Raw genomic sequence first — 24,133 nt, forward strand, 5'->3', positions numbered from 1 at the left:
CATTTAGGCACTGAACCTGGTACCACTGTGTGATCTGCTTCAGGCAACAGCTCAGTACATTATACCTGTACTGTACTAGATATTATTAGTTATTATACCTGTACTGTACTAGATACTATTAGTTATTATACCTGTACTGTACTAGATATTATTAGTTATTATACCTGTACTGTACTAGATATTATTAGTTATTATACCTGTACTGTACTCTTCATGGAGGACATTGATGCCAGATGCAGTGAACCTGCTGAGAGATGAAGGAGGGGATGAGAGGCCCGAACATCAGCCTCATCTTCATGGAGGACATTGATGCCAGATGCAGTGAAGCTGCTGAGAGATGAAGGAGGGGATGAGAGGCCAGAACATCAATCTCATCTTCATGGAGGACATTGATGCCAGATGCAGTGAACCTGCTGAGAGATGAAGGAAGGGATGAGATGCCAGAACATCAGTCTCATCTTCATGGAGGACATTGATGCCAGATGCAGCCACATGTGAAGTAATGAACCTTTTTTATTCAAGCTTCATTGACTTTAACATTTGAAAAGCAGTTTTCTCCAAAAATAGTTTTAACATGAACATTTGGTCCATAACTTTTTAGAGAAACTTTCCTGAATTGAAGCATGGGACCAAATTGGTTGTTCCAGTTTTCCATGCTGATGGACATGACTTGCCATGTCAGGTACTTGAACAGGATCATTAATATTGTCAGTAGGTATTTATTCATATTTTATAAGGTTTTAACCAAATAACCCTTTTACCATGGTATGACATGATTTTATATTTGTAGATGAAATTCAACACCCGATATGTGGAAGGTGCTGGACTGGCAGATGGGGAGCAGATGGAGAGGCTGTGGTCGTATCTGAGGCGCTTTGGGAAGGTCACCAAAGAAATGAGGCCGTCCCATCTTATTGACCTCCTGACTGATGCACTTCTCCACCATGGGAAAACGCCAGAGGCTACGTTAGTACACTTGGAATTGTTATTAATTGACTTGATGCTGGTTGACTCTAGTGATGTTCCTAACATGTCCTGTTGTTCTGTTTTAATGGACTCTCTGCCACAGAGGTTTTCCCAGCAACAGAAGTTCAACAGAGGCAGAAAGGGAAATGGCAGAAATTCTTCCAGGTAAACCATTGTATCAATAATCTAAGCATAGAATTTCAGGATTGATTAGAAATGTTGTCACATCTGTCACTGTTGTTATGTTTTAGGAACAACACTGGACACCATTAGGGATTGGAGCAGGAATGTCACTGTCACCCGTGAGAAGCAAAAACCTGCTCTGTGCTGGGATGAGCAATATATTGCAATGCATACAACATACAATTGCAATGTATGTCATTAATTTTAAATAACTAAACAAAGTTTTTATTTTTCAGCATCATTGTCTGTCCTCTCTAATCCATGTTTTATTATCAGCTTGTGCAGATCGAGAGGTACTTCCTCAGTTTTTAACAGTGTAATTGTTAGATCAATGAATATAATTGATCTCCCTGGTCAAAGTATTTAGAACCTTTCTGATGACAGAAAACTGAAGACGATAGAGAAGAAGAACAGCATCCTCCATCGATGGTCCCCCACCAGCAGTCTCTTCCCGACTGCACTCCACAGACTGCAGAGTAACAGATTGATGGTCCCCCACCAGCAGCCTCTTCCAGACTGCACTCCACAGACTGCAGAGGAACAGATTGATGGTCCCCCACCAGCAGTCTCTTCCAGACTGCACTCCACAGACTGCAGAGGAACAGATTGATGGTCCCCCACCAGCAGTCTCTTCCAGACTGCACCCCACAGACTGCAGAGGAACAGATTGATGGTCCCCCACCAGCAGTCTCTTCCAGACTGCACTCCACAGACTGCAGAGGAACAGATTGATGGTCCCCCACCAGCAGTCTCTTCCAGACTGCACTCCACAGACTGCAGAGGAACAGATTGATGGTCCCCCACCAGCAGTCTCTTCCAGACTGCACTCCACAGACTGCAGAGGAACATATTGATGGTCCCCCACCAGCAGTCTCTTCCAGACTGCACTCCACAGACTGCAGAGGAACAGATTGATGGTCCCCCACCAGCAGTCTCTTCCAGACTGCACTCCACAGACTGCAGAGGAACAGATTGATGGTCCCCCACCAGCAGTCTCTTCCAGACTGCACTCCACAGACTGCAGAGGAACAGATTGATGGTCCCCCACCAGCAGTCTCTTCCAGACTGCACTCCACAGACTGCAGAGGAACAGATTGAGGACCAATCTGGAGGGAACCTTCAGTCTGCTGCTAGAACGGAGGTTCCTCTGTGGCCTGAAAATATGCAGGTTATAGATATATATTCAACAATAGGAACATGTCAACTCATATCAGTTCTATGATACTTCTGGGTGGTCAAACACAATAATAATGTTTATTTGTATCTGTTTCTGAACTTGGTTTCTGTTGCTAATGATCTATTGTTGGATGGTAATCAGAGTAATTTTATAGCAGCTTTAGGTCATTTTTGATTTATTTTTTGTTTAGATTGGATTACCTTTGACATATTTTCTGTCTGTATTATCTGTTATCAATTGATGGTCAAGGTATTGATTATGTCACACTCTGACCTAGGAGAGCTGTGTTTTCTCTGTTTAGCTAGGCCAGGGTGTGAGAAATCTATGTTTTATTTTCTATGTTTGGCCGGGTATGGTTTCCAATCAGAGGCAGGTGTCTTTCGTTGTCTCTGATTGGAAGCCATACTTAGGCAGCCTGTTTTTCCTTTGTCCTTGTGGGTAGTTATTTTCTGTTTAGTTCGTGAAACCTGACAGAACTGTTTTGCTGTCGTTTTGTTTGATTGTCAGAGTGTTCTGAGTAAAATAAATACAAGATGAACATCTTCCACGCTGCACCTTGGTCTACTCCTATCGACAGCTGTGACAGATTATCTGTTATCAATCGATGGTCAAGGTATTGATTATCTGTTATCAATAGATGGTCAAGGTATTGATTATCTGTTATTAATTGATGGTCAAGGTATTGATTATCTGTTATCAATAGATGGTCAGTATGATTGTTCAATAGATGTCAGTATGATTATCTGTTATCAATAGATGGTCAAGGTATTGATTATCTGTTATTAATTGATGGTCAAGGTATTGATTATCTGTTATCAATAGATGGTCAAGGTATTGATTATCTGTTATCAATAGATGGTCAAGGTATTGATTATCTGTTATCAATAGATGGTCAAGGTATTGATTATCTGTTATCAATAGATGGTCAAGGTATTGATTATCTGTTATCAATAGATGGTCAAGGTATTGATTATCTGTTATCAATAGATGGTCAAGGTATTGATTATCTGTTATCAATAGATGGTCAAGGTATTGATTATCTGTTATCAATAGACAGTCAAGGTATTGATTATCTGTTATCAATAGATGGTCAAGGTATTGCCAACTGCCTGTCCAAAAGGCCACGGTCGGTCATAGCATAAAAACACATGTGAAGGACTACAACCTGAGGAGACGAGGTTTGTCCTCACAGCTCCTACAGGCCCTGGTGTATGAGGATGCAGTGCAGGTGGACAGCACTGATTGGTCCTGGAGAGCAGGAGGAGCAGAGGATGATGGGGAGGTGCACCTCAAGCTAAGGCTCTTGGTGCTCTTTGTGAAGAGAAGCGGTAGATTGAGGATGATGTCTTCACTGTCAAGATGTTCTACTCACATGAGCAGGAACTGATCGTGGAGGCCTTACAACATTACACAGAGCAGGAACTGATCGTGGAGGCCTTACAACATTACACAGAGCAGGAACTGATCGTGGAGGCCTAACAACATTACACAGAGCAGGAACTGATCGTGGAGGCCTTACAACATTACACAGAGCAGGAACTGATCGTGGAGGCCTTACAACATTACACAGAGCAGGAACTGATCGTGGAGGCCTTACAACATTACACAGAGCAGGAACTGATCGTGGAGGCCTTACAACATTACACAGAGCAGGAACTGATCGTGGAGGCCTTACAACATTACACAGAGCAAGATGGATGTTGTCTTGGGGAAAGAGCTGTCCTTGCTGGAAAGCTTGATGAGCTCCAGCATGCAGAAGGACAATGTGTATCGTTCACAAGGGCTTTTATTGAGGGCAGAAACTATGAAGACGAGGAGGATGACTATTATGATGTCGACGATGACGACGACAACGATGGTGATATTGATGGAGGAACAGATGAATGAGGCTGAGGGTGATGACTACAACAACGATGGTGATATTGATGGAGGAACAGATTAATGAGGCTGAGGGTGATGACTACAACAACGATGGTGATATTGATGGAGGAACAGATGAATGAGGCTGAGGGTGATGACTACAACAACGATGGTGATATTGATGGAGGAACAGATGAATGAGGCTGAGGGTGATGACTACAACAACGATGGTGATATTGATGGAGGAACAGATGAATGAGGCTGAGGGTGATATTGATGGAGGAACAGATGAATGAGGCTGAGGGTGATGACTACAACAACGATGGTGATATTGATGGAGGAACAGATGAATGAGGCTGATGGTGATGACTACAACAACGATGGTGATATTGATGGAGGAACAGATGAATGAGGCTGAGGGTGATGACTACAACAACGATGGTGATATTGATGGAGGAACAGATGAATGAGGCTGAGGGTGATGACTACAACAACGATGGTGATATTGATGGAGGAACAGTTGAATGAGGCTGATGGTGATGACTACAACAACGATGGTGATGTTGATCGAGGAATAGATTAATTAGGCTGAAGGGTGATGACTACAACAACGATGGTGATATTGATGGAGGAACAGATTAATGAGGCTGATTGTGATGACTACAACAACGATGGTGATATTGATGGAGGAACAGATTAATGAGGCTGAGGGTGATGACTACAACAACAATGGTGATATTGATGGAGGAACAGATGAATGAGGCTGATGGTGATGACTACAACAACGATGGTGATATTGATAGAGGAATAGATGAATGAGGCTGATGGTGATGACTACAACAACGATGGTGATATTGATGGAGGAACAGATGAATGAGGCTGATGGTGATGACTACAACAACGATGGTGATATTGATGGAGGAACAGATGAATGAGGCTGATGGTGATGACTACAACAACGATGGTGATATTGATGGAGGAACAGATGAATGAGGCTGAGGGTGATGACTACAACAACGATGGTGATATTGATGGAGGAATAGATGAATGAGGCTGATGGTGATGACTACAACAACGATGGTGATATTGATGGAGGAATAGATGAATGAGGCTGATGGTGATGACTACAACAACGATGGTGATATTGATGGAGGAACAGATGAATGAGGCTGAGGGTGATGACTACAACAACGATGGTGATATTGATGGAGGAATAGATGAATGAGGCTGAGGGTGATGACTACAACAACGATGGTGATATTGATGGAGGAACAGATGAATGAGGCTGATGACTACAACAACGATGGTGATATTGATGGAGGAATAGATTAATGAGGCTGATGGTGATGACTACAACAACGATGGTGATATTGATGGAGGAATAGATGAATGAGGCTGAGGGTGATGACTACAACAACGATGGTGATATTGATGGAGGAATAGATGAATGAGGCTGATGGTGATGACTACAACAACGATGGTGATATTGATGGAGGAATAGATGAATGAGGCTGATGGTGATGACTACAACAACGATGGTGTTATTGATGGAGGAATAGATGAATGAGGCTGAGGGTGATGACTACAACAACGATGGTGATATTGATGGAGGAACAGATTAATGAGGCTGAGGGTGATGACTACAACAACGATGGTGATATTGATGGAGGAACAGATTAATGAGGCTGAGGGTGATGACTACAACAACGATGGTGATATTGATGGAGGAACAGATGAATGAGGCTGATGGTAATATTGATGGAGAAACAGATGAATGAGGCTGAGGGTGATGACTACAACAACGATGGTGATATTGATGGAGGAATAGATGAATGAGGCTGAGGGTGATGACTACAACAACGATGGTGATATTGATGGAGGAATAGATGAATGAGGCTGAGGGTGATGACTACAACAACGATGGTGATATTGATGGAGGAACAGATGAATGAGGCTGAGGGTGATGACTACAACAACGATGGTGATATTGATGGAGGAACAGATGAATGAGGCTGAGGGTGATGACTACAATAACGATGGTGATATTGATGGAGGAATAGATGAATGAGGCTGAGGGTGATATTGATGGAGGAACAGATGAATGAGGCTGAGGGTGATGACTACAACAACGATGGTGATATTGATGGAGGAACAGATGAATGAGGCTGAGGGTGATGACTACAACAACGATGGTGATATTGATGGAGGAACAGATGAATGAGGCTGAGGGTGATAACTACAACACCGATGGTGATATTGATGGAGGAACAGATGAATGAGGCTGAGGGCGATGACTACAACAACGATGGTGATATTGATGGAGGAACAGATGAATGAGGCTGAGGGTGATAACTACAACACCGATGGTGATATTGATGGAGGAACAGATGAATGAGGCTGAGGGTGATGACTACAACAACGATGGTGATATTGATGGAGGAACAGATGAATGAGGCTGATGGTGATATTGATGGAGGAACAGATGAACGAGGCTGAGGGTGATGACTACAACAACGATGTTGATATTGATGGAGGAACAGATGAATGAGGCTGATGGTGATATTGATGGAGGAATAGATTAATGAGGCTGAGGGTGATGACTACAACAACGATGGTGATATTGATGGAGGTATAGATGAATGAGGCTGAGGGTGATGACTACAACAACGATGGTGATATTGATGGAGGAATAGATGAATGAGGCTGAGGGTGATGACTACAACAACGATGGTGATATTGATGGAGGAACAGATGAATGAGGCTGAGGGTGTGTTGTTTTTAACATGTCCATTGCTTTTTAATTGATGTCATTGTATTCCTGCCCTTTGTTGATAATGGTATGTTTTATTGCTCTTTTGGGGTTGAAAGAAGCACATTTCTGTTTAATTGTTAGATGTGATACAGGCCAGTGTTGCATGTCATTTACTATTTATGTCATGGTGAGGAGAACCTGACTTGAGCCTGATATTCCCCAAGAGTCTAATGGAATAGACAGGTTTGCTTCCTCTAAAGTATTGTCTTTTTATTGACCTGTTAGTTGTGGAGTTTGTAAATATATTTTATTTAACCTTTATTTAACTAGGCAAGTCAATTTAGATTATTTTGCAAATATTGTCATTTGAATATCTAGATCACCATCATCAATGTAGATTATTGTGTAAATATTGTCATGTGAATATCTAGATCACCATCATCAATGTAGATTATTGTGTAAATATTGTCATGTGAATATCTAGATCACCATCATCAATGTAGATTATTGTGTAAATATTGTCATGTGAATATCTAGATCACCATCATCAATGTAGATTATTGTGTAAATATTGTCATGTGAATATCTAGATCGACATTGTCATCTTTAAATAAATTAATAACTTCTGCAGCTGATCCTGCCTGGCACCCGCAAAATGTAACCGTCCAATAATGGAATTAGTAACTAAGGATTGTAGCTTTAAGGTTTCAGTATGTAGCCTACAGAGAAACACATTCAGAGATCAAGCCTTGTCATTTCAGATAAATTCACTTTGCAGGAGAGGGGAGACTGGAGGCCATGGTGGGGTCAAAGTAGCACATTTAATAAACAATTATTCTAAACAAAAACCTTGTTTCTATTGAACATGCCATACTAATAAAGGCATTTTAATCTATTATATGAAGAGAGCCTTGGTCCTCCTTTCTGTTTGATGACCTACTCAGCCCTTTTACCAAAGAGCACCTTCTGTCTACCAACATTTACTATTGTGGACCTTAGTAGCGCTTCCCTTCCTCCTCTTTCTACTAAACCACAAAGGGGTTAGAACTACAATTCCGCCGCCATTTCCGGTTGCCGTCGCTGGACGCGATGCAACGTGAAACAGGGAGTTGTAGTTCTTCACAGAAAGCCCAGGTGTATTCAAACCATTACAGTTTTACATTTACATTTTAGTCATTTAGCAGATGCTCTTATCCAGAGCGACTTACAGTAGTGAATGCAGACATTTCATACATTTTTATTTTCCCTTATTGGGAAAAAAATGACACACAGTTCCTCAGCATTGGAACATTTTGGAATCACAGTCATGAAACCCCCCTTAAACATATGACACAATGTTCTCACTACAACTGAGGACTCTTACAGTGGTGGACTTTATGTTAATAAATAGGTCTCAAATCAAATCAAAGTTTATTTGTCACGTGCGCCGAATGCAACAGACCTTAGAGTGAAATGCTTATTTACAGGCTCTAACCAATAGTGCGAAAAAAAGGTGTGTGTGTGTGTGTGTGTGTGTAAGTAAAGAAATAAAACAACAGTAAAAATACATTTGAAAATAAGAGTAGCAAGGCTATATAGAGACATCGGTTAGTCAGGCTTAGGAGTTGTGAACTACAAATATGGCGTCTTTTTGTAGTTTTCTTCCTAACTCTAACCCTAGCTCAGTTGATCTGCTTTATCAATGGTGCAACATTCAACCCCTCCAAAATGCCTTAATTCATCTGATGCATCCCTCACGCAGATCCACTGACGTCCGAATCACTATTTCAATTTGTCTACAGACTCAATAGTATTTGCATTTCAAAATGCAATATTCTCATTCATTTTGATAATTCTTTCTCATTAAGGGACATTCACTAAGAGGATTTGTTCAGACCAATGTGCTGCTCTAACATTTTAACACTGAGCCATGTGACTATACAGTAGCCTACATCTATAGTCTACTGTAAAAGTCATTTCCATGAAAATAACAGACATAAACACACAACTGTGCTACATGGGTGTTGTCAGTACTCTCATCAATAGCCAGGGAAAAATGCTCAGCCTGACTGAGCCCCTCCAGAACAATCCTATGCACATCATCCGCCAGAGCACAGACATGGCGTCCGGCTGATGTCACAGACAGGGGCACCTGTTTGACAGATGCAATTATGCTATCCATAGACTGGTCTGTAGCCAATTGCTCCAAAACTGTCACCATGCAGTTTTTAAACAGCTCTGCGTCTGTGAAGGGCATGTTGTGTTTGGTTAGAACCCAGGATGCTTTTAGGAAGCACTTGTGACCTTCTGTTGTTGGGTCAGGCCACGAAGGAGGATTCTACTGCCGTGTTTGTAGCTTGTAGTTAATGCTTCAGTGTTTCTGCGTCGGGCCTCTGTCTGGGGCGGGAAGGCCACTTTGAAAGTACCATGCTTAGATTCATAATGCCGTCTGAGATTGAATTCTTTACAAACAATGACATTTTCATTGCAAACAAGACACTCTGGCTTGGTATTGGAGAAAGATGGTCAGATGAATGGATATCTCTCTGTCCGTTCTTCCCTGAAACTTTGATTTTCATTATCCACCTTTCTTTTGTTACTTTTTGAGAGCGACATGTTCTCTTGCTATCAAGCTAATTGTTCTGAATGAATGTTGATATTAATAAAGTAGTGTAGACTACAGTAGGCTACGTAGACCTGTTTTTCCCCACCAATAAACGCACAGAGAAATAAACAAAAATTAATTGAATAGAGAAATTGGTGATTTTATGAACTTAATCAGATCTAAATTATTTTAGTGTCACTCAATGTACTATGTACTAATCAAATGTGTTAAACATGTTGTTAAATTTGTAGTGTAGGCGTATTAATTGTGCTAATATTATATGCTAATTATGTTCTGGCCCGCCGACTTTAACTCAGAAACAAATTCTCCCGATGTCACGTCCTGACCATAGAAAGCTGTTATTTTCTATGCTAGAGTAGGTCAGGGCGTGACGGGGGTTTTCTAGTTTAGTTTTTCTATGTTGTTTTCTAGTTTTGTATTTCTATGTTGGGTTTTGTTTGGGATGATCTCCAATTAGAGGCAGCTGGTCATCGTTGTCTCTAATTGGAGATCATACTTAAGTAGGTGTTTTTCCCACCTGGGTTTGTGGGAGATTGTTTTTGAGTAGTGTATGTTTCACCTCTGCATCATGGTTTGTTGTTTTTTTGTTCTTTAGTTTATGTGTATGTATTGCATAGTTTCACAGTTCAATAAAATATGTGGAACGATAATCACGCTGCACTTTGGTCCGCTCCTCTCTATGACAACCGTGACACCCGAAGCCAAACCTAGTTGATGAACCCTGTTTTATAGTATGTCATGGCCTTTTCTGGCCAACTGCTGTTATGTTTATGATATACTATGGTGTTGTGTCACTAGACTTTGACCAGATATTATTGCATCCAAAGATCAACTGTACCTAGAACATAGATACAGAGCCACTTGTTATCAGGAAGGTGCTCTCTCAGAACAAAGGAAAATATCTCAATGACTTGACATGTTCTGGTTGTGAATTCAGGCTACAAGGTAAGAATCTTCCCAGTGATTATTGTAAAGTGTGTAGAGAAATTAAATGTATGGTGTTATTTTAGTATAGTGACTGACAGTAAAACACTCAGATCTAACAGTCCATTTCACCTGGGACAGTTATGTGACAGTTCAATCATACAAGATGGCGCTAACTGGGCGTAGGCAAGTCAAATTCAACAACATATTGTTCATATATCGTATTATACGATTCATATATCGTGATTATTTTACCATTTGTAAAAATGTTAATGTATCATAGTTCTAAATCATCTTTCAGAATATCAGAACATTTGTTGTTTTCTAAACTACAATGATCTCCTGCTTCCTGTGTAATTTGCTTTGAAACCACTGAACATACTTTTCTTAACATTGTTATTATGAACTGAATTCAGTAACAGCATAATAATATCACACCTGTTAAACAAAGCAACACACTAGAATGAGAGAAATTATTAAAAGAGAAAGTTAGACATTATTATTATTATTATTATTATTATTGGTTCCACTACATGGAGAAAAGGTGAAAAATATCAGTCACGACTACATGTTCATGTGATGCATTAAATCACCTGACTGTTTGTGTAACCGATGTGAAATGGCTAGTTAGTTAGCGGTGGTGCGCGCTAATAGCATTTCAATCGGGTGACGTCACTCACTCTGAGACCTTGAAGTAGTTGTTCCCCTTGCTCTGCAAGGGCCGGGGATTTTGTGGCGCAATGGGTAACGATGCTTCGTGGGGTGTCAGTTGTTGATGTGTGCAGAGGGTCCCTGGTTCGAGCCCAGGTTGGGGCGAAGAGAGGGACGGAACCTACACTGTTACATTTGGATATGTATCTGTTAGTAAATGTTTTATTTCTCAAAGAGATTATGAATAAAATAGAACAATTGACAGTCAAGAACTAGTTGTCACTGTGTTAACCACAACCAACATGCTGGATTCTGTTTACAGGGGTCAGTGCTCTAAAATGAGTCTCTCTGGGGAGAGGAAGGAAGGGGGCCCTGCCTCTAAAATGAGTCTCTCTGGGGAGAGGAAGGAAGGGGGCCCTGCCTCTAAAATGAGTCTCTCTGGGGAGAGGGAGGAAGGGGGCCCTGCCTCTAAAATGAGTCTCTCTGGGGAGAGGAAGGAAGGGGGCCCTGCCTCTAAAATGAGTCTCTCTGGGGAGAGAGAGGAAGGGGGCCCTGCCTCTAAAATGCATCTCTCTGGGGAACATGGGAACAAAGCTAAGAGGTGAGATGACAATGTTATTTAAGGACTTTGTTTCTAAAACATTATTTCCACCATTTTTTCACATTTGTTATTTTTCATCGGAAATGATTGCTTACGGGAACCTTCATGTGTCTGTAAAATATTGTTGTTGTAAGATTTTAATTCATAGATTTTTGTGTATTAATTTTTGTTTTGCAAAACGCTACATAGCTGGAATGAAATGTTTGTATCCTGTATATTTCACTGTGATATGTGGTTGTCTCACAAGCACACAGACACACACACACACACACACACACACACACACACAAACACTCACACACCAACACACACACATATCTATAGAATTTTAGCATGACACAATCATTTAGCCTACTCTTAATTATTGCCTAATATGTTGGCAGGCATAACTTTATTGTTCTTTCTTATTCTGATCGTTGTTACAAGCTGAATTTGGACAATATATCCGTTATATCAACCCACTCTTCACTCCTGTTTAAACCAAAAAGGGTTCTGTCTTGCTTAATATACGGAACCACTAAAGTTCTATACAGAACCCTTTATAGGAGGTTAGCCTGTCTGAGTATACAGTATATATAATATATATAGAATCCTTTATAGGAGGTTAGGAAGTGTCTGAGTATACAGTATATATATAATATATATAGAACCCTTTATAGGAGGTTAGCCTGTCTGAGTATACAGTATATATAATATATATATAGAATCCTTTATAGGAGGTTAGGAAGTGTCTGGGTATACAGTATATATATAATATATATAGAACCCTTTATAGGAGGTTAGGAAGTGTCTGAGTATACAGTATATAGAATATATATATAACCCTTTATAGGAGGTTAGCCTGTCTGAGTATACAGTATATAGAATATATATATAGAACCCTTTATAGGAGGTTAGGAAGTGTCTGAGTATACAGTATATATATAATATATATAGAACCCTTTATAGGAGGTTAGGAAGTGTCTGAGTATACAGTATATAGAATATATATATAGAACCCTTTATAGGAGGTTAGGAAGTGTCTGAGTATACAGTATATATAGAATATATATAGAATCCTTTATAGGAGGTTAGGAAGTGTCTGGGTATACAGTATATATAATATATATAGAATCCTTTATAGGAGGTTAGCCTGTCTGGGTATACAGTGTATATATAGAATATATAGATCCCTTTATAGGAGGTTAGGAAGTGTCTGAGTATACAGTATATATAGAATATATATAGAACCCTTTATAGGAGGTTAGGAAGTGTCTGAGTATACAGTATATATAATATATATATATATAGAACCCTTTATAGGAGGTTAGGAAGTGTCTGAGTATACAGTATATATAGTATATATATAGAATCCTTTATAGGAGGTTAGGAAGTGTCTGAGTATACAGTATATATAGTATATATATAGAACCCTTTATAGGAGGTTAGGAAGTGTCTGAGTATACAGTATATATAAAATATATAGAGAACCCTTTATAGGAGGTTAGGAAGTGTCTGGGTATACAGTATATATAGAATATATATAGAATCCTTTATAGGAGGTTAGCCTGTCTGAGTATACAGTATATATAGTATATATATAGAATCCTTTATAGGAGGTTAGGAAGTGTCTGAGTATACAGTATATATAATATATATATAGAATCCTTTATAGGAGGTTAGGAAGTGTCTGAGTATACAGTATATATAAAATATATAGAGAACCCTTTATAGGAGGTTAGGAAGTGTCTGGGTATACAGTATATATAGAATATATATAGAATCCTTTATAGGAGGTTAGCCTGTCTGAGTATACAGTATATATAGTATATATATAGAATCCTTTATAGGAGGTTAGGAAGTGTCTGAGTATACAGTATATATAATATATATATAGAATCCTTTATAGGAGGTTAGGAAGTGTCTGAGTATACAGTATATATAGAATATATATAGAAGCCTTTATAGGAGGTTAGGAAGTGTCTGGGTATACAGTATATATAGAATATATATAGAACCCTTTATAGGAGGTTAGGAAGTGTCTGGGTATACAGTATATATAGAATATATATAGAACCCTTTATAGGAGGTTAGCCTGTCTGAGTATACAGTATATATAATATATATATATAGAATCCTTTATAGGAGGTCAGGAAGTGTCTGAGTATACAGTATATATAATATATATATATAGAATCCTTTATAGGAGGTCAGGAAGTGTCTGAGTATACAGTATATATAATATATATATATAGAATCCTTTATAAGGCTCTTTGATCAGAACTCTAGAGGTTCTTCTTCGCTGAATTGATCTTCATTATATCCAAACACATTATATCCAAACACATCTCTTTGTTTGAACGATGGCCCACGTCAACTCTGGCTGACTTTTTTACAATATGATATATTACAACACTTTACAATACAATACATTATAATACAATACATTATAATACAATACATTATAATAAAATACCTTATAATACAACACATTATAATACAATACATTATAATACAATACATTATAATACAATAAATAAATCACTTAGGAAGACAGACAACAACTGACTTTTTTACAATACTATACATTACTATACAATACTATACATTACTATACAATACTATACATTACTATACAATACATTACGACACAATACTTTACATTACTATACAATACTATACATTACTATACAATACATTACGACACAATACTTTACATTACTATACAATATTATACATTACTACACAATACTATACATTACTACACAATACTATACATTACTACACAATACTATACATTACTATACAATACTATACAATACAATACATTACTACACAATACTATACATTACTATACAATACTATACATTACTACACAATACTATACATTACTATACAATACATTACAATATATTACAATACATTGCAATACCACTTTGTCCCCCCATATACCTATAGGAGTAAATTGTCTTCATTGTCAGCACTTCTAAAACCAATCTCAAAATATAGTTTTAAAAAATGAATAATTTAGTTTTTCATAATAATAATAAAAAATGAATATTACTAATATAACCCACTGTAAAGACTGGGTTTAGTTTATTGTGTGGCACTGCTCATGTCCACGTTCTGGAACTGTCCCCGTCCCCGTACAGAACTGTCCGCGTCCATTGCGGCGCCATGCATATTGTCGGTTACGCGCAGAGTTGGCTGAGGTGATCTTGGAGACCAACGATGGAGTTTGCTGAGACGTCGAAGTTTATTATTCAATTAGCTTTTTGCTTTACGGTCAGGGACAGTATGACTGTAGCCAGATCCTTTTCACTCTCTATCCTCGTTTCATTTTGTGGTTCACCGGATTCATCATCATCCTCGAGACGAAGCACAGAACAACCTGTTACCTAGCCAAGCTAGTCGGTACAGCTAGGTACGCTAGCTAGCTACTCTACCAGCAGCATCCTAGTTATCCTGGCTAGTCGATAAAGCTCGGTAAGCTAGCTAGCTACTCTACCAGCAGCATCCTAGTTATCCTAGCTAGTCGGTACAGCTAGGTAAGCTAGCTAGCTACTCTACCAGCAGCATCCTAGTTATCCTAGCTAGTCGGTACAGCTCTGTAAGCTAGCTAGCTACTCTACCAGCAGCATCCTAGTTATCCTAGCTAGTCGATACAGCTCGGTAAGCTAGCTATCTACTCTACCAGCAGCATCCTAGTTATCCAAGCTAGACGGTACAGCTAGGTAAGCTAGCTAGCTACTCTACCAGCAGCATCCTAGTTATCCTAGCTAGTCGGTACAGCTCGGTAAGCTAGCTATCTACTCTACCAGCAGCATCCTAGTTATCCTATCCTCCCTCTCTTGTTGACGGATACTGGCTACCTCTGTCCGGGTCTCCTCTCTTCACTAGATGGATGGTAACTTTAGTGTTTAACCCCTCTGTGTCCAAGGACTAATCTTTTGAATATTATTTTCGGGGCTCCTCAGTAGGCTGGACACATTCCGTTTATTTTAATTCTCAGCTGCCTCACCAATGTCTGTAAGTAAATTAATAACTTTTAGTTGCTAAATATTTTCAATAGATGGCAGCATAAGACCACGAAGCATCAGTTATAGGCTACAAGCAGCAATATGATTGACATAAAATAGCATGCAACCACAGACTATATGTCCCATGATTTTCTAAAATGGTCACTCATTACTTTAGTTAGTTATATATCTCATATTAGGGCTGTGTTGCTTTAGGGAGAGAAACAAAAATAGTGAGGTATTGAATAGTGAGGTGTAAATAGTGAGGTAAAAATAGTGAAGTATTGAACCCCGGGTAGATAATCAGTAGTACATACATTGTAAAAAATCATGTTAATATTTGATATTGTGAGTAAACAACCTCGGAATAGAAAAGACAAGAGGGCGTCTTCCAGCCCACCAATAAATGACATCATTCAACCCTCCCGGTTAGTAAATTTACCTCGACATGCCCCTTGAGAAGGCGAGTGAGAGTGAAGTGAAGACACCAGCTGTTTAGCGGGGCTGAGTTGACTTCATGTGCGAGAAGGCAGAGCAGGTGGATGCTGGTTGATGAATGTACTGGGAAAATACGTTTTTCTAGACCAGAGATGACTGAATTAATGTTCAGGCTTATTGATAATCGTTATATTAATGAAGTGTAAAACATGAGCATAAAAACAGGTCATAATAAACATGAATCATCATTATATTACTTCACAGTAATCTGTTAAATGCTTTTTCAGTCCTTCCTCTTGCGTTAGCAGTGTGGAAAGGGACAGAAAGAAGCGTGGGGAGTGGTGATGTATCCAGGGAGAACTAAACTAATATTCTGAAATATCATTTGTGGTCTTATGTTCCCATCTATTGGGATTATGTAGCAACTGCAGTAGTGCTGAAAAATGTGTTATTCCTTACTAAAGTAGTAATTACTGAGAATTACTAGTTAATTTTATCACTTACAATCATAAAATAACCACTTATAGCATAACAAACAATTAAACTGACATAAACCAAAACAATATGCATTTAGTTAATTACCAAATTGAGCCGGTCGGTCACATTTGAGAGTGAGGGAGATATATAGCATTTTGCAAAAAAAACATGATTTTTGTCTCTCTGAAATGAAACCATCAAGTGATAGATTTTAAACAAATCCTTGTCTGTGAGAGATGTAATAATTAATACATAAACAATAAACAATAAAAGCTCATTTCTGAAAAGTGATATATAGCGTTTTGGAATGAAACTCTTCTTATGTTTCCCATCTGAGCTCAGAGTAGATGAGAGATGTAATGTTTGTCTCTGTTGTGTTGAAGACCAATCAAGCAGGAGAGACCAGCCTCCCCTGTTCCCAGCTGTGTGTCCATGAAGAGTGACCAGTCTATGTATCGACCTATAGTGTTTAGAGAGGGAGACTTTTCTACTGAACAAAGGTAAGAAGAACTCATGGGTCATGGTCAGTGAGTTAAACAACACTGTCTCTAGTCATTTCTCCTCTCCCATTTTCCCATTTCTTTTGGTTGTTTTCATAATCCACAGGCTAATCCTTTTATCCATTTATATAGTCCTAAAACAATATTAAACAAACACATCGTTCCCTCCACATCGTTCCCTGTGTGTGTGTGTGTGTGTGTGTGTGTGTGTGTGTGTGTGTGTGTGTGTGTGTGTGTGTGTGTGTGAACTGTAATCTCATGTTTTGTCCACAGAAACCAACAGGAGAGATCAGAGTCAGAGATTCTCAGTGGTCAGTCTTCCCAGAGTCATCAAACAGACCTGGACTCTATATTCAGTGTATGTGGTCCTGTTATGTACATTTGTTTTTGTTTTCCTCTAGTAAAGTTGATCTGTCAATTATTCATTATTGTGTTAATGAGAAAGCATTTCTTCTCTTGCTTAACTTATTTACTTGATTTATTTTAGTTGCTTGAAGAGAAAATGATGACATTTGTGAAGAACGAGCTGAAGATGTTCAAGAGGATTCTTAGTCCAGAACTCCCAGAATGCTTTGAGAGTCAGAAGCAGGATGAGGAAGTGGTGGATGCTGAAGATGAGAAGCAGGAGAGCAATGCCAGAGAGGGGGCTCTGAAGATCACACTGCACGTCCTGAGGAAAATAAACCAGAAGGAGCTCGCTGACACACTGGAGAACTGTAAGATCTGTCTGCCTCATGTTGAATGCTGTTTTATAACATTTAAAAGCTGTAGCTAAAGTACAGCTAAAGTAGCTGTGTAACTCAAGATATTGTAGCAGCCTTAACACAACACCTAGTGACCTCATCAAGTAGCAGCAGGGATGTGTTGTGGTGATTAATTTAGAGAGAGAGAGAGGAGAGCCAGAGGAGAGAGGAGAGCCAGAGAGAGAGACAGAGAGAAAGACAGAGAGAGACACAGGAAAACCTGGCTCCCTGTAGAGGAAAGGCTGTGCAACCACTGCACCACAGCAGAACCTGAGACAGAGCTGCATTTCCTGACAAAATGTAGAAAATATAAAAAAATGAGAGAGTGTCATTTCCCCAAATTTGAAACCCTTATTCAAGGTTTTAAAGACCTCGCTGATGAGGACAGGCTACCCGTCCTGATGGGGGAGGACGCAGAGAGCTGTGGGTTGGCAGCGCACAACATTGCTGCCTGCCATAAGTTGAGGGACAGTGTCTGACAGACCAACCAACCAATCCCGTTGACAATTTTAATTCTTACTATTTTCATATTGTAAGGTTTGGCAATATGTACATTGCTCCGTCATGCCAATAAAGCGAATTGAATTGAGAGAGACAGGATTGAGAGACAGAGGAGAGACAGAGGAGACGGAGAGAGAGACAGAGGAGAGAGAGAGACAACATTAATAATACCATCAATAACACCAATAATAATATAATCAGTCACACCAGTCTGTAATGCATTATGAAAACATTTACACATTTATACAGTCAGTTAAGTGAAGAAATTAGTATAATTAAAAACTTTATAACAGTCCTACAATACTGTAGTTATTAAAACAGATGTAATATTAATATCCTCTGTGTTATTTCTTCATTCAGATGAGCTTGCTGTGATTTGCCAACGTGAACTCAAATCTAATCTAAAGAAGAAGTTTCAATGTGTATTTGAGGGGATCGCTAAACAAGGAAACCCAACACTTCTCAATAAGATCTACACAGAGCTCTACATCACAGAGGGTGGAACAGGACAGGTCAATAATGAACATGAGCTGAGACAGATTGAGACAACAACCAGGAAACAAGCAAGACCAGAGACTGCAGTCAAATGTAACGACATCTTCAAACCCTTAACCGGACAAGACAAACGTATCAGAACTGTGCTGACAAAGGGAGTCGCTGGCATTGGAAAAACAGTCTCTGTGCAGAAGTTCATTCTGGACTGGGCTGAAGGAAAAGCAAATCAGGATGTCCAATTTGTATTTTCATTCCCTTTTCGGGAGCTGAATTTGATGAAAGAGGACAAACACACTTTCATTGAACTTCTTAATCACTTCTCAATGGAAACCAAACAATCAGGAATCTCCAACTACAACAAGTACAAAGTTCTGTTCATCTTTGATGGTCTGGATGAGTGCCGACTGCCCCTAGACTTCCAGAAGAACAAGATCTGTTGGGACGTCACAAAGTCAACCTCAGTGGATGTTCTGCTGACAAATCTCATCAAGGGAAATCTGCTTCCCTCTGCTCTCCTCTGGATAACTACCCGACCTGCAGCAGCCAATAAGATCCCTTCAGGGTGTGTTGACCAGGTGACAGAGGTACGAGGGTTCAAGGACCCACAGAAGGAGGAGTACTTCAGGAAGAGATTCAGTGATGAGGACCTGGCCAACAGAATCGTCTCACACATTAAGACATCAAGGAGCCTCCACATCATGTGCCACATTCCAGTCTTCTGTTGGATTTCTGCAACAGTCCTCGAACACATGCTGAAACATAAGAGAGAAGAGATGCCCAAGACTCTGACTGAGATGTACACACACCTTGTGGTGTTTCATACCAAACAGAAGAATGAAAAGTATCTTGGGAAAGAAGAGACAGGTCCACACTGGAATAAAGAGAGCATTCTGTCACTGGGAAAACTGGCTTTTCAACAGCTTGTGAATGGCAATCTGATTTTCTATCAAGAAGACCTGAAAGAGGCTGGCATTGATGTCAGTGAAGCCTCAGTGTACTCAGGATTGTGCACACAGCTCTTTAAAGAGGAATGTGTTCTGTACCAGGACAAGGTGTACTGCTTTGTTCATCTGAGTATTCAGGAGTTTCTGGCTGCTGTATATGTGTTCCTCTCATTCATCAACAACAATGAGAATTTAATGGCCAAACTTCAAACAAAAGACGAGCATGAAGTTACTGTCTACAAGAGTGCTGTGGATAAAGCCTTACGAAGTGAGACAGGAAACCTGGACCTTTTCCTCCGCTTCCTACTGGGCCTCTCACTGGAGTCCAATCAGAAGCACTTACAAGGTCTACTGACAAAGACAAGCAGCTCACAGAGCCATGAAGAAACAGTCAAGTACATCAAGGAGAAGATCAGGGAGAATCCCTCTCCAGAGAAGTGCATCAATCTGTTCCACTGTCTGAATGAACTGAATGACCATTCTCTAGTGGAGGAGATCCAAAGCTACCTGAGATCAGGAAGTCTCTCAAAACCCAAACTGTCACCTGCACAGTGGTCAGCTCTGGTCTTTGTGTTGCTGACTTCAGAAAAGGAGCTGGATGTGTTTGACCTGAAGAAATACTCCAGATCAGAGAAAGGTCTTCTGAGGCTGCTGCCAGTGGTCAAAGCCTCCAGAGCTGTTCTGTGAGTACATCAAATTTGATTTAAGTACTAACCATCAAGAATAAATAAATATTAATGTATTATTAAATAACATATTGAATCAGTGCATTGGTGTTCATAGTAGTAAATCACTGTGACCATACAATTCTAGGAGATGGAAGATGAATCCATATGATGTTTGAGTGAATAAACCAAATGCATCTGCCATTGTCCTTCTACAATACTCGTTAAATTAACAGTGTGTTTGTGAAGTCATGATGATCTCTTTGTCAGGCTGTCAGGCTGTGGAGTCACTGAGGAAGGCTGTGCTTCTCTGGTCTCAGCTCTGAAGTCAAACCCCTCACACCTGAGAGAGCTGGATCTGAGTAACAATGACCTGAAGGATTCAGGAGTGAAGCTGCTCTCTGCTGTACTGGGGAATCCCCACTGCAGACTGGAGACTCTGAGGTCAGTATTCCTGTAGTTGGTCAACAAGTGATAACTGTTCACCAGATCCACATGTGTTTACCAGTCACACATAGTCCACACCATATGTGTTTGGACAGTGAAGCTTACAGTTTTAAATTTGGTGCTATGCTCCAGCATATATCTTCTCACTTAGAAAACATCCACCATTTTAATATTGGGCAAAACATAACCCAAAACACAACCAAAACAAACTGCAAATGCAGTCACAAGCTTGATGTAGTCGTTGCTTTCATGGAATGTGGGACCAAATACTAAACTTTTGACTACTTTAATACGCTATGAGTTAATTGGTCAGAATACTTATGACTTCTTCAAATAGGGGGACTAGATACATAAATTGTTTTTATTTTTCTAAACAGTGAAACAGATATGTATGAAAATACCCTCAAATAAAATGTGACATTATATACTGTCACCTCATATGAAACATTTGATCTGAAATCCAAAATGTTGGAGTTTAGAGCCACATTTAAAATGTAATCTTCACTGTCAAAATAGATATGGTGTGGACTGTATACTCAATACAATCTAAATCTGATACCTCACTGTCTGTCTTTTGACTGATACTGCTTTTAAACTGGTCTGGTCAGTCTACTCAAATATTTGTATTATACATGTTTCTATCTGCAGGCAAAACTTTGATAATTTGTCATTTATATGATGATACATTAATTTATGAATAGATATGGAAGGTGTCATGACACTGATATATCTGAATATGTTGAAGAAATATACTGCCACTATTTTCACCACCAAAGAATAGCAGTGTGATTTTAATATGATTTGACTCTTTGCAGGCTGTCAGGCTGTCTAGTTACAGAGGAAGGCTGTGCTTCTCTGGTCTCAGCTCTGAGGTCAAACCCCTCACACCTGAGAGAGCTGGACCTGAGCTACAATCACCCAGGAGACTCAGGAGTCAGACTGCTCTCTGCTGGACTGGAGGATCCACACTGCAGACTGGAGAAACTCAAGTATGTTGAGGGTTTATGTCAATGTTCATATCAGACATGTTTGACTTTTCAGGCTAGGTAATACAAACACACACACAGACAAACATTCGCTTGAAGTTATATGTTGACCATGTGTGTTTGTCCAGTGTGTGTGTGTGTGTGTGTGAGTTCAGGTGTATCCCTCAATGACTGTCTGTTCTTCTGCTTACCGCTACAGTGTGGAACATGGTGGAGAGAACAGAATGAAACCTGGGCTTAGAAAATGTGAGTGTTGACTGTTGTGAAGAATATGACTAAGAATAAGTCTTAATTCAAGTTAAGTCAAAGTCAAAGACCACCATCATTACTGACTTGGTCACATTAAATATCATCTGTAGTTCTACAGAAGCAGAAATCAGGGACACCAATGTTTACAAAGAGTTGCTTTGACTGTGTGTGTGTGTATGTGTGTGTGTGTGTGTGTGTGTGTAATTAATGTGAATAAGTGTGTTGTATATTACCATACAGTATAACATATGATCATTCAACAAGTCTCAAGTTACCTTAACTTCTCCTTTTGATACCTAGAAACATCTACATTAAATGAATTAGTGAAAAGTGAGTTAACATTCTAATGTGAATGATGATGATTTCTAATATTGTGTCTGGTTTCATCCATCAGATGTCTGTGATCTCACACTGGACCTAAACACAGTAAACAGACGCCTCTCTCTGTCTGAGGAGAACAGAAAGGTTACATGTAGGACAGAGGAGCAGCCGTATCCTGATCACCCAGAGAGATTTGAGGACTGTGAACAGGTGCTGTGTAGAGAGGGTCTGACTGGACGCTGTTACTGGGAGATAGAGTGGAGTGGGAAAGAGGCTGTTATAGGAGTGACATATAAAGGAATCAGCAGGAGGGGAGGGATTAAGGACTGTTGTCTTGGATACAATGACAGGTCCTGGAGTCTGTTCTGCTATGACAACCGTTACATTGCCTGGCACAATAAGAAACACACTACCATAGACGTCCACTCCTCCAGCCCCCACAGAGTAGGAGTGTATCTGGACTGGCCAGCCGGCACTCTGTCCTTCTATAGAGCCTCCTCTGACACACTGACCCACCTGTACACATTCACCTCCACATTCACTGAGCCCCTCTATCCAGGGTTTCATCTTTGGGGTTGTGGCGTCTCAGTGTCTCTGTGTCAGGTGGTCCCTGTGTCAAACAGAACATGAAGTTTCACTCTATTTTCTTATTTAACCTTTATTTAAGTAGGCAAGTCAGTTAACAACAAATTCTTATTTTACAATGACAGCCTACCCTGGCCAAACCCTCCCTTAACCCGGACGATACTGGGCCAATTGTGTGCCGTCCTATGGGACTCCCGATCATTATTGTATCGGTTGAGATACAGCCTGGGAACGAACCAGAGTCTGTAGTGACTCCTCTAGCACTGAGATGCTGTCCCTTAGACCGCTGCGCCACTCTGGAGCACTTGGGTGTGTTACCCTTGACTTAAAAGTTATTTATTGATGGAATGGAACACTAAGTCAGAGTTGCTCATTAGTGGTCAGAAGGGGATGAGGTGCTACATCTGTATGTTAAACCCTTTACTGGGAAGTTGTGTCTGAGTTTCATTGGAAACTCCACATGTATTTACTTCCTTTTTATTTCCATGGTAACAGAATGTATCTATCTCTCTTCATGTAGCCATTGTTTTTTATTTCCATGGTAACAGAATGTATCTATCTCTCTTCATGTAGCCATTGTTTTTTTATTTCCATGGTAACAGAATGTATCTATCTCTCTTCATGTAGCCATGTTTTTTTTATTTCCATGGTAACAGAATGTATCTATCTCTCTTGATGTAGCCATTGTTTTTCTCTGGTCTATTGACTGTTCCCTACTATCTAATGACCTTGTATAAAATATTTATTTTTAATTTTTTTAGGAGGTAGATCAGCTTTAATATTGCAGATAGATTGTAGCTTCCATCAATGTAATTGTCTGCATCACTTCCAGTCCCCCATATTTATTTGCATATATATATATATATATATATATATATATATATATATATATATATATATATATATATATATATATATATATATACACATTAATTTAAATACATATATACACATCTCTTTTTTTATATATATATGTCCTTTATTCCTCTCCAACCCTACCACCCCTCCCCTAATCGGAGGAAACTAGTGAACAACAATGCTTAGGCCTGTATTTCCAGCTTATAC

The 24,133-nt window shown here is 39.5% G+C and overlaps 1 protein-coding gene and 1 long non-coding RNA gene across 2 annotated transcripts; both read left to right on the top strand.

Annotated features, from left to right (window-relative positions):
- Window positions 1-366: 366 nt before the first annotated feature.
- LOC115186379 (uncharacterized) lies at window positions 367-1,532 on the top strand. The gene is made up of 2 exons (XR_003875731.1): window positions 367-682; window positions 791-1,532. It is a non-coding gene; the product is annotated as an uncharacterized LOC115186379 (long non-coding RNA).
- A 19,240-nt stretch (window positions 1,533-20,772) lies between these two features.
- On the top strand, window positions 20,773-23,824 carry LOC115186363 (stonustoxin subunit beta-like; the record flags this gene model as incomplete). Its single annotated transcript, XM_029746028.1, has 4 exons — window positions 20,773-20,924; window positions 21,743-21,916; window positions 22,113-22,159; window positions 22,557-23,824. Coding segments are annotated over 4 exons (930 nt in total), but the record flags the coding sequence as incomplete, so codon positions are not given.
- Between the last annotated feature and the right edge of the window lie 309 nt (window positions 23,825-24,133).

This window comes from Salmo trutta, unplaced genomic scaffold (genome assembly GCF_901001165.1).
Source record: "Salmo trutta unplaced genomic scaffold, fSalTru1.1, whole genome shotgun sequence".
NCBI classification, from domain to species: Eukaryota; Metazoa; Chordata; class Actinopteri; order Salmoniformes; family Salmonidae; genus Salmo; species Salmo trutta.